Source organism: Glycine soja, chromosome 13, assembly GCF_004193775.1.
Source record: "Glycine soja cultivar W05 chromosome 13, ASM419377v2, whole genome shotgun sequence".
NCBI lineage: Eukaryota > Viridiplantae > Streptophyta > Magnoliopsida > Fabales > Fabaceae > Glycine > Glycine soja.
This window is the reverse complement of record NC_041014.1, coordinates 27,576,481-27,591,112: the sequence shown is the minus strand read 5'-3', so window position 1 is coordinate 27,591,112 and position 14,632 is coordinate 27,576,481. Positions and strand designations below refer to the sequence as shown.

The 14,632-nt window shown below is 34.3% G+C and overlaps 3 protein-coding genes across 3 annotated transcripts; 1 reads left to right on the top strand and 2 right to left on the bottom strand.

Moving 5' to 3' along the window:
* Window positions 1-1,231: 1,231 nt before the first annotated feature.
* On the bottom strand, window positions 1,232-7,777 carry LOC114382441 (nicastrin-like). The gene is made up of 16 exons (XM_028341858.1): window positions 7,536-7,777; window positions 7,337-7,450; window positions 7,086-7,200; window positions 6,802-6,884; window positions 6,624-6,700; window positions 6,227-6,304; window positions 5,870-5,941; window positions 5,705-5,778; window positions 5,129-5,261; window positions 4,940-5,011; window positions 4,347-4,466; window positions 4,117-4,188; window positions 3,807-3,947; window positions 2,919-3,003; window positions 2,370-2,811; window positions 1,232-1,841 (listed from the first exon to the last, which is right to left on the bottom strand). The coding sequence occupies exons 1-16, from the start codon at window positions 7,600-7,602 to the stop codon at window positions 1,577-1,579; spliced, it is 2,010 nt and encodes a 669-aa protein (XP_028197659.1). The 5' UTR covers window positions 7,603-7,777; the 3' UTR covers window positions 1,232-1,576.
* Window positions 7,778-9,825: 2,048 nt separating this feature from the next.
* On the top strand, window positions 9,826-10,885 carry LOC114382341 (agamous-like MADS-box protein AGL80). The gene has a single exon (XM_028341679.1). It carries the CDS (start codon window positions 10,010-10,012, stop codon window positions 10,736-10,738), a length of 729 nt encoding a protein of 242 aa, XP_028197480.1. The 5' UTR covers window positions 9,826-10,009; the 3' UTR covers window positions 10,739-10,885.
* A 1,993-nt stretch (window positions 10,886-12,878) lies between these two features.
* LOC114382340 (U-box domain-containing protein 21-like) lies at window positions 12,879-14,599 on the bottom strand. The gene has a single exon (XM_028341678.1). The coding sequence runs from the start codon at window positions 14,407-14,409 to the stop codon at window positions 13,102-13,104; it is 1,308 nt and encodes a 435-aa protein (XP_028197479.1). The 5' UTR covers window positions 14,410-14,599; the 3' UTR covers window positions 12,879-13,101.
* Between the last annotated feature and the right edge of the window lie 33 nt (window positions 14,600-14,632).

Sequence of the window (14,632 nt, the reverse complement as noted above, 5' to 3'; positions counted from 1 at the left end):
TATTTTATTTGAATTATTATTTTTCTTTTACTTTGAATATATGATAATCACGAAATGCTATTAGAATATGTTTGGATGGAGGAATTTAAAATTCTAAGAATTTCAAATACTTCAATTGAAATTCTTTTATTTTCAAAATTTTATGTTTGGATAAAAAAAATTAAAATTATGAAGGTGAAAAAAAATGAATGAAAAAAAAAAGAAGATATGGTTAGTGTGCTAGTTATACGTGTTTCTCTACGCTCACACTCAATCGATGTTCCACGAGCTCAGACCGTGTTTCTTGAGAAAGATTATAAGAAGAGAATTTCAATTTCTTACCTTTTAGAAGGAAATTAAAATTTCAGATTTTTAGTTGTTTAAAATTCTGTTTTAAAATTTCAAAATTTTAAATTTTTCAAAAAAAAACATCCAAACAGTAAATTCTAGATTACAGAAATTCAATTTCTCTGATAAATTACTTTTCTCAATTAAAATTCTCTATCCAAATATACTCTTAGAGTATTTATAATGGAAATCGCTAAAGAGTTGTTTAACAAAATAATATTATTTTGGTATGTTACATATAATTTTGAGTTAAGATTAAAGAATTATTTATATAAATAATTATTACTCATGAGTTGTTTAACTTTGTATTAAATATAATAAATTAAGTTAAACATCATTTGAGATGCTCTTAGGTTGATCTTATCCAATAGTTAAAAAACGTTTAATTATAATTTTTTATTTATTTATATCTTTATAAAAACAAAAAATAGTACTTGTAAAGTTTTTTTTAATTTTAGTCCTTGCTTCTTTTTTTTTTTCAATTTGTCATATATATAATTTTAATTCTTATAATATTTTGTAGAAAAAATGATAGTAAAAACTAAAAGCAAATATTCACATATTACAAACACAAACGACAACAAAAAAAAAACTGAACATATTAAAGGAATTAATAAGAAAAATTAACAAACGACAATTTTGAAAGAAATGACTTTATAAGAACCAAAACAAAACAAAAAATAAAAATATATTAGTGACCAACCAAAAACAAATCTTAATTGGTATAATTATATCATTCAATTAAATAGAAAAAATAAATAAAAGAAATCCCAACCTTGTTTATCAGTAAGAAAGGATTGTTCTATCATTCAATTAAATAAAAAAAATCAAAAGAAATCCCAACCTTGTTTGTCAACAAGAGAGGATTGATTCACTATTCGTCCATTAAACAGTTAAACCCACATTTTTTTGGTTTCACAGTTAAACCATATGATGACTCATTGGCAACTAATAAATTAAAACCATTAACCAAATAAAAATCATGTAGTCACTAACTAGGCATTTACAGCACAAGCTAATTTGAACTATTTTCATTATATTTCCTTACACTTGCCTACAAGTGACAAAAATGATCGTGTCATAGAGAAATTTCTGAAATAGAATTAATGAACACAAGAATGCGGCCCCAAATACTGCACATCCTTGGAAACTCTTCAGAAACGGTTAATTTGCCTATCAAATGACCCTAATCCCCATTATAATTTACTAGTTTCACAAAATTTACCAGTTAGATTCTGGAAGTTAAATGTCAATCCCTCTTCATTGCTTTGTTGAAAAAGGCTCTTGCGGTTGCTATCGCAAGATATGCAAAGACTGTCAGAGTGATGCCCCCAAACAGAACAAGACGATCATAAGCCACATTTTGTACTATGTAGACCCGCATACCTATCGTATTCCAGTTGCTCTCTGTCCAGACAGGGTCCACAACCCCCATTTTGTCAGAGGAATTAGGGGGCAAAACATTCCACACTCCTGATTCAAATTTTAGCCGTGTTGAATAAGCCGGAACATACCTGTAAAGGATTAAACATTAACGTAAAATTACAGCACATACATTTAGCCATTTATTCGTGCCAAGCCAACAAGAAGCGCATTACATGACCTGGCATATAAATACATTGTGCAATCTACCTAATTGCATACTCCATATGAGCATACTTACAAGGTGCCAATTTGTGATGTAAAGTGATGATTTTAGAACACGATGAGACAAGTGAGGACACCGCCTCTTTAAAGGATGCAAAACGAGTAGAGTCCACCTAGTTTAGTGAATATGGCTGTGCATGTATGTGAACCTGTTAGCTCTCTTGTGGGTGTCAAAAGCTACCTTAATTAAGTTGCACACCTAAGTGGCTTAGCGTCTCATTCTATCTCATCTAAAACTCACCGATGTGGAACAGAAAAGCAAAACTAGTAGTTTAAAAGGAGCTTTTAAGCTAAAACTACTAAATAACTATTTTTAAAACTCTTATTTTAAGCTTTAAGGTAGCTTTAAAGTCATAAAAAGTTGAACCAAACATAGCCTTTGACAAGGAAAATACCTCGTTGTAGAGAGAACACAAACTCCCTTGCCATCAGTCTCTGCTTTGATGCATACTTCATCTCTACCATTGCAACCATGTTGACAATCTGAACTATTATTCTCCCTTGGGATAGAAGTTCTGTCAGCCAGAAAATTCCAGATGAACCTGGGAACATCATTGATGTATCCTGTATATGGTGTAGATGAAGGTTCGTCCAAGATAACACCTACGTAATGGCTTGGACAGGTTGACATGGGTGAAATATATTTTGTCACCAATTCACAAGAAAGACCAGGATCACAGTCCAACAAACAACCCATAAGTTGTTCAACAAGTGAGACATTAACATTTATAGCAGCCAAAGTAGAATTTTGTACATCTTCAGTTTCACTGGCAAGCATGTAAAGGGTTCGGGCAATGAGAGAAGCAGCAGCAACTACAGCTGATGAATTTACATTTGCTGCATTATTTATACAAAAATAAGAATGCATGTGACATAAGAGGCAGCAATTAAGGATAAGACGAGCAAGAAAAAGAAAATAATGCTAAGAGCATAGAGTAGCTCACATAAATCATCAAGATGACTATGGTAGAACTTGTTGACAAAGACAGAGTCAAAATCTTCTAGGACAACACCAGAGATTGCAGGATTCTGATCAAAAGGAGGGAAAGAACAAAAGAAAAAGATTAATAACCAATGGATTTTTTTTAATCATATGCCAATATACAAATGAGGTTATTCAACATAGTACATTCACAAAAGCAGTCAATTTATGCCAATAAGAATGACGTTAGATTTATTAATAAGAAAATGATTTGATACAACATGGCATATTAAAAATGGGGTCAACAGCATCTTCTGCCTAACTTATTGAAGTAGTTGCAGACTTCTCATAACCTTTTTTTATTAGAGCATGTAATTGTAATCTGTCCACAGTACTGGCCCACCATTTAAATATGGGGTTAACACTTATCGATACTACTCAAAATGTGATGCTCAAATGTCTAATATCATGCACATGACTATATTGAGTGTCCATGTATCCAAATAAGCACAATCTGTGAGATTAATATCAAATTAATTTCAAGAAAATGTGCAGGAATCTTGCTATATGAATGCTACAGATAGAAAAAGGTCACTCAATGACACTTAATGATCTCTAATGTAAGAAAGAATAAATAAGAACCATGAGATCAAGAAGGCTCCATAAGAACTTCTGAAACACTATATTCACAAACTTAGCTCAATTGACCATGTCCTTTCCATATGAAGAATTTCACCATTGTACAGTCTGAACTTTTAAAACGTTCATTTTAAGAAACCACCACTAGACACTAGTTACAGAGGATTAATATTCTGGTAACTGTTTCTGGGATTCCTAGCCAGCTCTTTTCACAATATCATTATTTGGGGGGAGGTGGGGGGAGAAAAAAAGAGTAATATCTATGCAGCACCTTTTCCAAAAAGGACATCAAAGAGGATGGAGGTATCCCAGGATTTGAGGCACTTGCAGATGCTATCTTTATGTTTTCAGATATCAGTGACTCCTGTGCACGTTTCAAGGCAGCCACTGTCTGATTTGTGGCAGAAGAATCCTGCATTGATGAAGTGTTAGTCATAAGCAGATTTGGCATGTTTCTCTAATTCTGGTAGTGCATACACAGCAACTATGTATCATAATGCACGATAACCCATTAAAATAGCAAAATTTTCTATTAAGAGTCGTGAATGTGCACATAGTTGACAGATCAATCAAGATCTCACCCCCTCTTTATGAGCAAAAAAGTTTTTAACACCTTGACTGAGACCCTTTCCAACAGAACCAATTTCAATGACCTGCGAAATACCAGCCAGGAAAGAATAAGTTAGATTATTAGCAGAAAAAAATAATCTAGTAGAGGCATTTACTAACAGTCTAGCTTATAAAGTGCAGCACGTTAGATCCCCCTCTAATACTACCCAGCAGTTATATTTACTAGGAAGATAAGAAATACCGTTTCAATTAATGTATGATTAAGGCCATGAACAGCATCTGAGTGCATGTCAAGTTCTACCAAAAATCTCCTACTTCCAAGGTAACCCCATGCCTCTCCAGTGAAAACTGCAAAAACAAGCTGCATTGAGTTCAAGAAACTATCAGCAATAAAGTTTAGACTAGTGGAAATATGTCAGTAAAGTACTTGGTTCTTGAGCATTAACAGATTTTAATAAGCAACCCTGGAAGTTTGAAAGCATAAAGCACCAAACAATAGGAACTATAATGCACGTGTGTACGATAAACCCTATACAATTACATTTCTATCCCACCTCCTGGGATGGTAAGAGTAACCATAAGTTTCATGTCATTGGTGTAATTAGTGCACTCCCACCAACAAAATATAACTCACATGCCTCAAGAAGATCACCAATAATTAAGATATTTACCCCATGAAAAGATCTTGAGGTAAAGAAAAAACCAAATACATAAAAGGAAAGTTAGATAAACTCACAGCTAAATGACAATGAAAAAATTTAAGTTACACTTACATGGACCAAAAACTGAAATGAAAAAAAAGGAGTAAAAATCCATGGACCATCTTGAACACACCTGTTTACTAAGGTCACCAAGACCATCCAAATGAGAAAGTGCATCAACAGCTGCTAGTAATGCAATTAAACCCTGTAAAGTAATCAATACATTAGGCTATAATTTGATTTAGGGATAGGCAAATATCATAAAGAGACACATAATTTGGCCAGAAATAGAGAGAATTTTAGTAGATGCACATGCACTTACAGAAATAGGGGAGTCTGCACCAAGACTTCTGTCCCGAAAAAATGAAGCAGAATCCATAGATGCCACTGTCAATAAAATGGGCTTAGACTGTTGTAAGGATGAAATGTTGATCGGAGGAAGAGATGACCAGACACTGCCTTCCATATGAAACATACACAAATTAAAATAAAATATAATGGTGAAATTATAATTTTGTTTGCAAAATGAGAAGGGAAGGATATTAAGATATTCTTCATATAGATCCAGGGCAGCTTATTTCCACTGGGAAGAATGTGATGTTTAATCTTTTGCATTTTGATGATATTATCAATCCATCCAATCTAATAGTGGATACCATATTCACTCCATGCTTTCTCCAGTACATGAACCCACCTTTCTTACAGCAATATAAAGTATAAACTCATAGCAGATCTTATTTTATATATGGCAATACTCTATACACATACAAAAGGATAGCTTTTGAGGTTCCAAGCAATTATCAGCCAAAAATCTGAAATTTTGGTCTTGAATATCTTGCATGATTAACATTGTATCTAGTTTAACAGCATTTATAGAATAGAGCCCAAGAAACTTCACCTGTATCCACCTAAAGGAAGGCAAGTTTCTTCTTTTAAACAAGACTCTGAATCATGTGTTCCAGATTTCACTGTCTAATTGAAGATTAAAAAATAAAAAGCAAATAATGAAACATTTTTCTTCATAAGCTAGATAATATTCTTTACAAGATAATCTGAATCATACCTGCATCACCAGATCAAACTCAGCCACATTAGAAGTATAAGATTTCTTTTTGTCCTCATTCTTTGTTACAAACTGTACAAACAAGAGAGAGAATTAAACTACTTTATTTTTACATACAGAATAACAAAATTTATATCAGAGCACTATAAAATTTATGGCAATGGAATTAACAATATCACTAAAATTATGTAGATTTGTGTAGCTCTCTCTCTCTCTCTCTCCCTATACATAAATAAATAAACAAGCAGCCTTTATTTACTAGGTGTAGTTGGCTGTATGGATCAATAAACTGACTGACTACAATGAATCATCACCAGTATTTTGCAAGTATAAGAACATGAAAATTCCAAGCAATACCTCTTGAAGAGTCTTTGAGCCACTTTCTGTGAGTAAAAATACAGGAAACTTGTAGGATTTCCACATAATACCAGAACCCTGCAGATGTTGAGCCAAAAATAAAAAATAAGTAACACAAATATATTGGCAATATTCCCACCATAGACATGCTTGACCTATTAATTTGTTTATTGAATAATAGATTTATGTCACTGGATTTTAACAATGTACATCCATCAAAATTAAGAACCATAAAAAGCAGAATTACATTCTGCAAAAAATGATCAAGTTAAAGTTGGAAAATGATTATTGGTATTTGGTAACAAGCAAGGATAAAAGAAAAGGACAAATAATTGATGCTGTCATGAGCTATAAATAAGCCAAGAAACTTGATGAAAAAGGACAGTTCATATTATACAATTGAATTCCATTGGTAGCTGGTATTATGATAAAGAGCGAATTGAGCTTGTGGAAACTTTTGGTCCGGAGAAAATCCTACACATGACAAAAAAAGATGTTATCACAGACAGCTCTATACACTATGATCACTCTAACTTTGTTTGAAATCAGACAATGAGCAAATCAATACTATTTACCCTTTAACTTATTCTGCACATCACCCGTTGGTTCAACCAGTACACCAAGGACTTTACTAGCAAAGCTAGAGTCATCTGATATTCTGAAAGGGGAAATAAATATTCAGAAAACAAACACAATTTGATGAATCACAACCAACATTTCTTAAAAGTAACTAAGAAAGAACAACATTTCTTCCCAGAAGCAAAGTTACAAATATTCCATAACTTTCAGTTAAACTTAAATGCAATAGTAAAGTTTGGCACCTCTTAATTCTTAAAACAGAATCGTTGAAATATGATACCTAGTAAAGAGAGTTGGAAACTCATCCAGTGAAACCAATATAGCAGAAGGCTCAGCTATTTTGTCAACATTTTCGAACCTTAAAATTGGAGCCACAACCTTATCTCGTCCAGGATCTACGAATTCGAAAACAATAAAAGCAAAGAAAAACTCCATCGCTATTTAACTTGCAATCAGTCCTTAAAATCACAATTAATCGAAAAAACGCAAAAGAGAGAGAGAGAGAGAGAATGCGAGAGGTTGGAGACTCACTTGAACAACCGATGGTGCCAGAGAGATTCATCAGGCGCACGCAAGGATAACCGTCGATGGAAGCGTACATAGTGTTCTGAAGATCAGGCACTGATTCCATGGAGCTCGATTGTCCTGCGAAAAGGAAACGCGAACAGTGAGAAATGACAGTTAAAATTGTGAAGAAATCGCAAATCGGAGAATGAAATCAACGAGGTACCTGAGAAGCAGGAGGGAAGGTGGAAGGTGAAGAAGAAGAAGAAGAGAGAGAAAACGGTTAGCTCCATGGATGGATGAATAAACCCTAGTGATTAGTGAGAATGGTGCATGTGCATGTGCAGGGGCAGAGAGTGTGTGTGAGTGGGTTTTCTTTTCTTCTTCTTCTTCTTCTTCTCACCTTTCTTCCTCTCTCTTGATTCTGAAATTGGTAGGATTCTATGATTTCTTAGAGATCAAACGCACCGTACGGTTTTGATTCAGCTTCCAAATTAGGATTGCTTTGCTTGGGTGGGGTCCACTGCTTCATCAAACTTCAATCGGACATAGGAATTTTATTTGTTTTTTTTTTAAGGACAAAACTTATCTAGTTGGTTAGTTGTATTGGTGTTAGGCGTTTTTTCAATTAAAATTAGAGTTTTACTTTATTAATTTTGATCATTTTTAATGTAAATTTTTGTTACGCAAATTATCAAAATAAAATTCTAATTTTAATTAGAATAAAGTACAAACTACAAACAATACTTCAATAACTTTTGTATGTAAATTTTAGTTTAACCGCTTTTTTTTTTTTAATTAAACATCAAAATCTAGTTAAATTTGGTATATGAATTTTTTTAAAGATAGGTCTCAACCTTTTCAAAAACTTAATCTATTTTGAAAGCTTACAGTAAAACGTTTAACAAGATAAATATACCCACTTTTAAATGTGCTAACAAATTTAAACATTTATGTACGTCAACAAATTTTAAGTTTTTAAATAAACTAATAAATAAAATTTAACTAATCAGAAAAAATAGAATTTAATTACAATGTCCTTGTAAAATTTTTTTATACTGTTATTCAAGCAATATTGCATGTTAAAACTATTGATTTTTGTAATAATTAATTTAATAATCATATTTAAGATTGTTTTTAGTTAATTTGTAGCATAAAATTTGAATAAACCAATCTCTTATTAATATTTTTTAAATGATAACAAACTTGTTTTTTCAACCAAAATTTATAATTATGTTTAATAAATACACCTAAATCAAGTCAGAAATAATGCCATAATCCCCAACTTTAGGACCCCCACTACACAAATTCCTAATTAATATCTATGCATTAGTTTAACTTACATATATCATTTGAAGCTATTTTTCATTATTCATCTTCTCCGGATCATGACAATGGATAGATTAATTTGATTACCACATTAGATTTGCATTCAGCAGTTGAATATCTAACAAACTTTCCAACCTTGTATTCAACTTAAAATATCTCTCACATTCTACTATTTTTGCAGTTCGTAGCATAAATTTCTGTAGAAAAGTTTTTGTTTTTCAGTCACATGTAAGTGGCGCTCAGGCTATGAGGCTAAATTACTCTTCGGTAGAGAAGGAGCTGCATTGTACATTATTTTTTTAATGTTATATATAATTCTATTTTTTTTATTATGAAAATCAAAGATAATACTAAAAGATTTATAATATTCACACATTTCATGAATCAACTAAATTATTTGTTTATTTTATGATGATATTCTTATTCTTATTCCTATACACTTACACATCTCATAATTTATAAAGATTTGCCCCCACTATCCTAGGCATAAAAAATAATACTGATTAATGTCAGCTAATTAGTTAAATGTTTCTTCAGCGATGGAAAATATCAGAAGATATCGTGCTTTAATGATTTCATCATTTTGATTCTATAGATTAGATGTGTAGTATCTAAAATATCATTTTAGGATTTTTTTTCCAATTATTAATTACATTACTACTGTATTAAGTAAGATTTTTTTGTCAAAATAGAAAAATATACAATCCATCACACACAGCTGTGCCTTCCAAGAAAAATCACACACAGCTGTCACAAACGTTCCATTCCTTTGATAGTAATTTATAGCATTTTTGTTTTCTTTAGATTTTCAAATGAATATTAATCCTGATTCTCTTTAAAGTAAAGATTTATATGACTTCCCATAACTTTTTTTCTTTACCAATTATGTTTGATTTTATAAGTTGAAGGAATCGTTCTGTTTGATGAACATGTTATTGAGAATCTTGTATCTTTCATATAAGCATTTATCATAAAATGATGTGAGGCAACTACAATTCAAGACTGAAGCATAAAACTTTGTGACAATATAAATTTTATAAATGAGAATATGTTTTCTCAATGCACTCTGATTCTACTCATTGAATTCCATACTTATATTGCTTATTATTCCGTTCGAATATCTTAGTAACAAATGTATTCTGTATCCTCCATTGATGGAAGGACACTTAAACTTAACATCTCCTTGTCGTTAGACATATATTTGGTATTGAATGGTTCATGTCAATGCTGCTAAGAGTAAATTAATGTAAAATAAATTTGGTTACCACAAAGTGATGTATATAAAGAAGAAACTGCTTCAACAAGAAAACCACAACAAACAACGTTGGTCCAATTTGCACATTTTTTTGTTACTGTTTTTTCATCAGCACCATGACTAGAAAGAAGGTGAAGTTGGCATTCATAGCCAATGACTCAGCTAGGAAGGCAACATTCAAGAAAAGGAAGAAGGGTCTAATGAAGAAGGTTAGTGAACTTAGCACCCTTTGTGGGATTGATGCATGTGCAATTGTTTACAGTTCCTATGATCCTCAACCTGAGGTTTGGCCATCCCCAATGGGGGTTCAAAGGGTGCTTAGTAAGTTCAGGAGAATGCCTGAACTGGAGCAAAGCAAGAAGATGGTGAACCAAGAGAGTTTTCTGAGGCAGAGGATCATGAAGGCCAAAGACCAGTTGAAGAAACAAAGGAAGGATAATAGGGAAAAGGAGATGACTCAGCTCATGTTTCAATACCTTAGTGCAGGTAAGATCATGCACAATATAAGCATGGTTGACTTGAATGATCTGGCTTGGTTGATTGACCAGAACTTGAAGGATATCAACAGAAGGATTGAGGTGTTGACTAAGAATGTTCAAAGTCAACCACAAATTGCAGCACCAGTGGTGACTGATGTTGTTGCCAAGGTTGAAGACAATGGACAAGGGAGTCAGCATGGCCAGCAGGGGTTTGATATCAACGTGGATCTCATGCAGAAGCAGAATTGGTTTATGAATTTGATGAATAATGGCAGCGGCGGTGGTGGTGCTGGGAATGAGGCTATGCCTTTTGTTGGAGATGTTAATCAACAAAATGGCTTTTGGCCTAATCCTTTTTTCCATTGAAAAATGTCACGTGCTTGGTTTAATGTTTAGCTATCATGGCACGAAAATAAGTGAACATGGATTCATTCATAGTCTAGGAGTCGCATGTTTATTTCTTTGTTTCACCACTTTGTAAATAGCTCAGGTTTACTTTCAATAAGGATTGTTGTTGAGTAGAATGAATACCCTTTTGGTGTGGCTGTTTATTTGAAGATTTGGTATTCACTAAAATGATGAGATATTGGTTTAAAGCTTTGAATACCCACACTGGTTACCAACCTATATTAAAAAGAGTCGGAAAAAACTTTATCCTATAAATTATTTATAATTTCTTATCACCTTAAAAAAATTCATCACCTTTCATAATATGGCTAGGTTTTGTTTAGCAGAAAAATTGAAATACAGAAATAGATGGCTTGAATGTAGTATAAGATCTCATGACATTATCACTAGGATTGTGGCCAAGGCCATCATTGCTTCTACGGTTCTACCGTTAACTATCAACACCACCACCACCTTCACTATAATGTAAACCATGTCCTAAGTCAAAAGCTTTGCCCTCTAAAATTTTTCCGAAGGACTAAATATGACAAATTTGCTTCAATTGTTTCTTTTCAGCATACTTCTTAACCATAAATATCTAGGATTTCCAATTGTGACTAGCAAGGTGACAAATGCTGATTTTAGCTTTATCATTGATAAATTAAACTCAAGATTGGTAGGTTGGAAAGGAAAACTTCTCAATAAAGGGTGGAGAGTAACTCCGGCTTCATCTATTCTTCCATATCATATGCAAAACTTTTGGCTTGCTGAGGAACTTTATGTGGAAGGGTAGTTCTTAGTCTTCTACCAATTAGAGCCTTGTGATGTGAAGTGAGAAAGCATTGCTCAACCAAAAAACAAATGGTGGCCTTGGTAATGGTAAGCATGTGTGGAATATGATGTGCAGTAAGGACTAGGGACAGCTTCTTATATTTGGAGATCATTTTCTCATGCTGCTCAAATTCTTAGACCAGGATTCAGTTTTCATGTCCGCAAGGTAAATTTCTTTATGGTACGATAATTGAATCAAGGAAGGTGCCATTTGTAACATGGTTCAGTATATAAATAGAGTGATGAGTATTTTTGTTGATAATACTGCTGCGGATCTCTCAATTTGGACTTCCACAACTGCTGCTTATTTTGCAAAGGATGGATATAAGTAGCTTCAGCAAACAATCATGAAACGTTTAAGACTGTTGAGATATCATATGATTTTGTTATTGTTGAGAAATAATTCTGATATGGTTTATTTCCTTATTTATGTTATTGTTTCAGTTTCCTAGTTACTATTTTTATGCAATTGATCCTGATTGTAAAAATCCTTATAATCAAGGGATCCATCCTATCATTATTTGTATTCAATTCCATTATTGTAAATAAAGAGTTGAGGAATCATTCTCCTAAAGCATTCAAATCATTCCTAGTCTGATATTCAAGTTGATATCAGAGCTACTATTCACATACTGTTTGACTTCTCTTGGACCTCTGCTGCTATTTGTGTGCTGTTGGTATTGTTCATTCACCCTCATGGCAGATAATACTGGAAGAAGAGGTGGCCGTGGTGCCCGAGGCGGCTGTGGTGCCCGAGGCGGCTGTGGTGCCAGAGATAAGTGCCATGAATTGATTGGCTTCCCGGATAAATCTACAGCAGCCCCTTGTCTTCAACATCTGACCAACAAGTGGAAAGCAACACCCAAAATATTTTGTCAAACACTGAATATAAAGAATACCTCCAATACAAGGCAGCCCAACAAGCTTCTGCCACCATTGCTCTCAGTCTAGTAATTCGACCGTTTGCATTTCTCATTCAACTTTTGTTGGATCTTGGATCCTAGACTCTGGTGCTTCTGATCACATAGCTGGTAATCCCTCACTCGTCACAAACTAAATTCTCTCACCACACCCCTTTCCTATCTTTAAAATATGTCCCTTTAGCACCCGTGTCTCTCTTCTTTCTTCAAGCTTAAATTGGCTTTAGCAGTGTCATTGAATGATGTGATTTTTCTCATCACTACGTCCTTTTGTACGTTTGGTTTTTTTTATTCAAGTGCTTGTTGGTTTATTGAACTTGCTTCAAAATCAATCGGAAAACAAATACTATACACCATATGGAAGACAATGATATAAAAAGATGCTTCTCTGTATTTGGCTATTTGCCACAACCATGGTTATTACTTATTAGTACATTCTAACTAATTACATCGAATCAATTTTCCAAAATGAATTCAAAGAATCAATTAATGTGTGTATCTTTTTACAGCAAAGAATTTTGAATCAATAAATTGACCTATACAAATAATAAAAATAAAGAATAAATGAATCTAGTTGCCATTAATCACAAATTAGAATGGCTTCTTAAGATGCTTGAAATCCAATGATGATGAGTCAGTGCACTCCGCTTTGTTCCTGTAACCATTCAACAGTTTCAACAACCGGGTAGCATTCTCCTTGGTGCTCTCATCACACCCAACCTGCAGCATAACCAAGAGCTTCTGAAAAACCCCAACTTGAAGTGCCTCAACCAGAACGCCTTCCTCCCTCTTGTCACAAATCTTCCTTAGAATAGACACAGCAAAACTTGAAGCCAATGGTGACACCCTCAAAAGCTTCTTAACAACAAGAGGCAAGGCAAGAGCATTGGTTTCAACAACCTCCTTCCCCTTTTGGCAATCACAAATGCAATCCAACACCCCAAGTGCCTTCTCACACACCCCTTTTTCTCCATCAACAATAGCCTCAAGCAAAAGTGAAACCAAACCCAGCTCCACAAATCTTTGAACAATCCCCTCTCTATTCGCAGCCGCCGAAGAAACCAAGTTAAAAATTGTTGCCAAACAAGCCTTTGTGGAAGTACTACTCCCAATAGACTCCCTAAGCATCTTAACCAAAGCCTCAACAACATTTCCAACCTTGGCCAATTCTTGCACACACACTTCTTTAAGCAACAAAGCAGCACTTTGCCTTGATGCAAGGTCTTTCCCTTCTAGAAACCAAACCAATGAATTCAAAGAAGCTCTTGAACTCAATTTAGAAACACCCTCTTCCCCAAATGGGATCATCCATGTCATCACCTCCAAAACCTCCTCCAAAACAACCACATGCTTATCAATAGAGTTACTTGAGAAACAATCAAAGGCATATGCAAGAACAGCACCAGCACCAGCACCAACTATGCACCTCTTGTTCCTCTCACTCTCTCTACCCCAAACCTTAATCTTTCCAACCAACTCCTGACACCTCTTATTGTCCCCACGCTGGCAAGCCGACAAGATCCTCGTACAAGTGTCGGATACCTCGTAGCTGGAGATGGGAATACGAGGAGTGGGGATTCTTTCAATCCCATAAGAACTGTTTTGGACGCACCAATCCTGAATCATCATGCGAATGGCATGGTTGGGGATGAGGTCGAAGGTTGTCAGCACCTGGTTGGTGACGGGGCAGGTTCTGTTTTCTCCCTCGATCCACTTCTCGATGCTCACACGGTCGTAGGTAATGCCGGTTGATAAAGTCACCGGATCTGTCATCAGCTCCAAACTCACCGGACAGCGAAAGTGGTTGGGAATCACAACCTCAACTTCTAATAGTTGACTTTGTTCCTTCTCCTTCTTTGCACGGCGGAAAACGTTTCTTCTAGTCCAAGACAAAACCATTTTTGATGATATATCTTACTACAAAGCAAGGAACTCTTTGTTTCTTTCTTTCTTTCTTTTGTTGTGTTTTTTGGTTTGATGAAGTTGTGAGGTGAATGAGAGAATATGATATGAGGAAAAGAAGGTTGCGTGGTTGGTATATATATAGATGGGTGTGCGGAGGAGATGAGGATGGGTCAAAGTAGTTAGCTTGGTGAGATGAGTGGTTGAATGAAGAATTTTT

Coding starts and splice junctions, on each gene's coding strand:
- LOC114382340 (XM_028341678.1), bottom strand. CDS start 14,409: ATGGTTTTGTCTTGGACTAGAAGAAACGTTTTCCGCCGTGCAAAGAAG.
- LOC114382441 (XM_028341858.1), bottom strand. CDS start 7,602: ATGGAGCTAACCGTTTTCTCTCTCTTCTTCTTCTTCTTCACCTTCCAC. Junction 6,701..6,801: donor TGTGCAGAATAAGTTAAAGG/GTAAATAGTATT, acceptor TGTCATGTGTAG/GATTTTCTCCGGACCAAAAG. Junction 1,842..2,369: donor TGTGTTCTCTCTACAACGAG/GTATTTTCCTTG, acceptor AATCCTTTACAG/GTATGTTCCGGCTTATTCAA.
- LOC114382341 (XM_028341679.1), top strand. CDS start 10,010: ATGACTAGAAAGAAGGTGAAGTTGGCATTCATAGCCAATGACTCAGCT.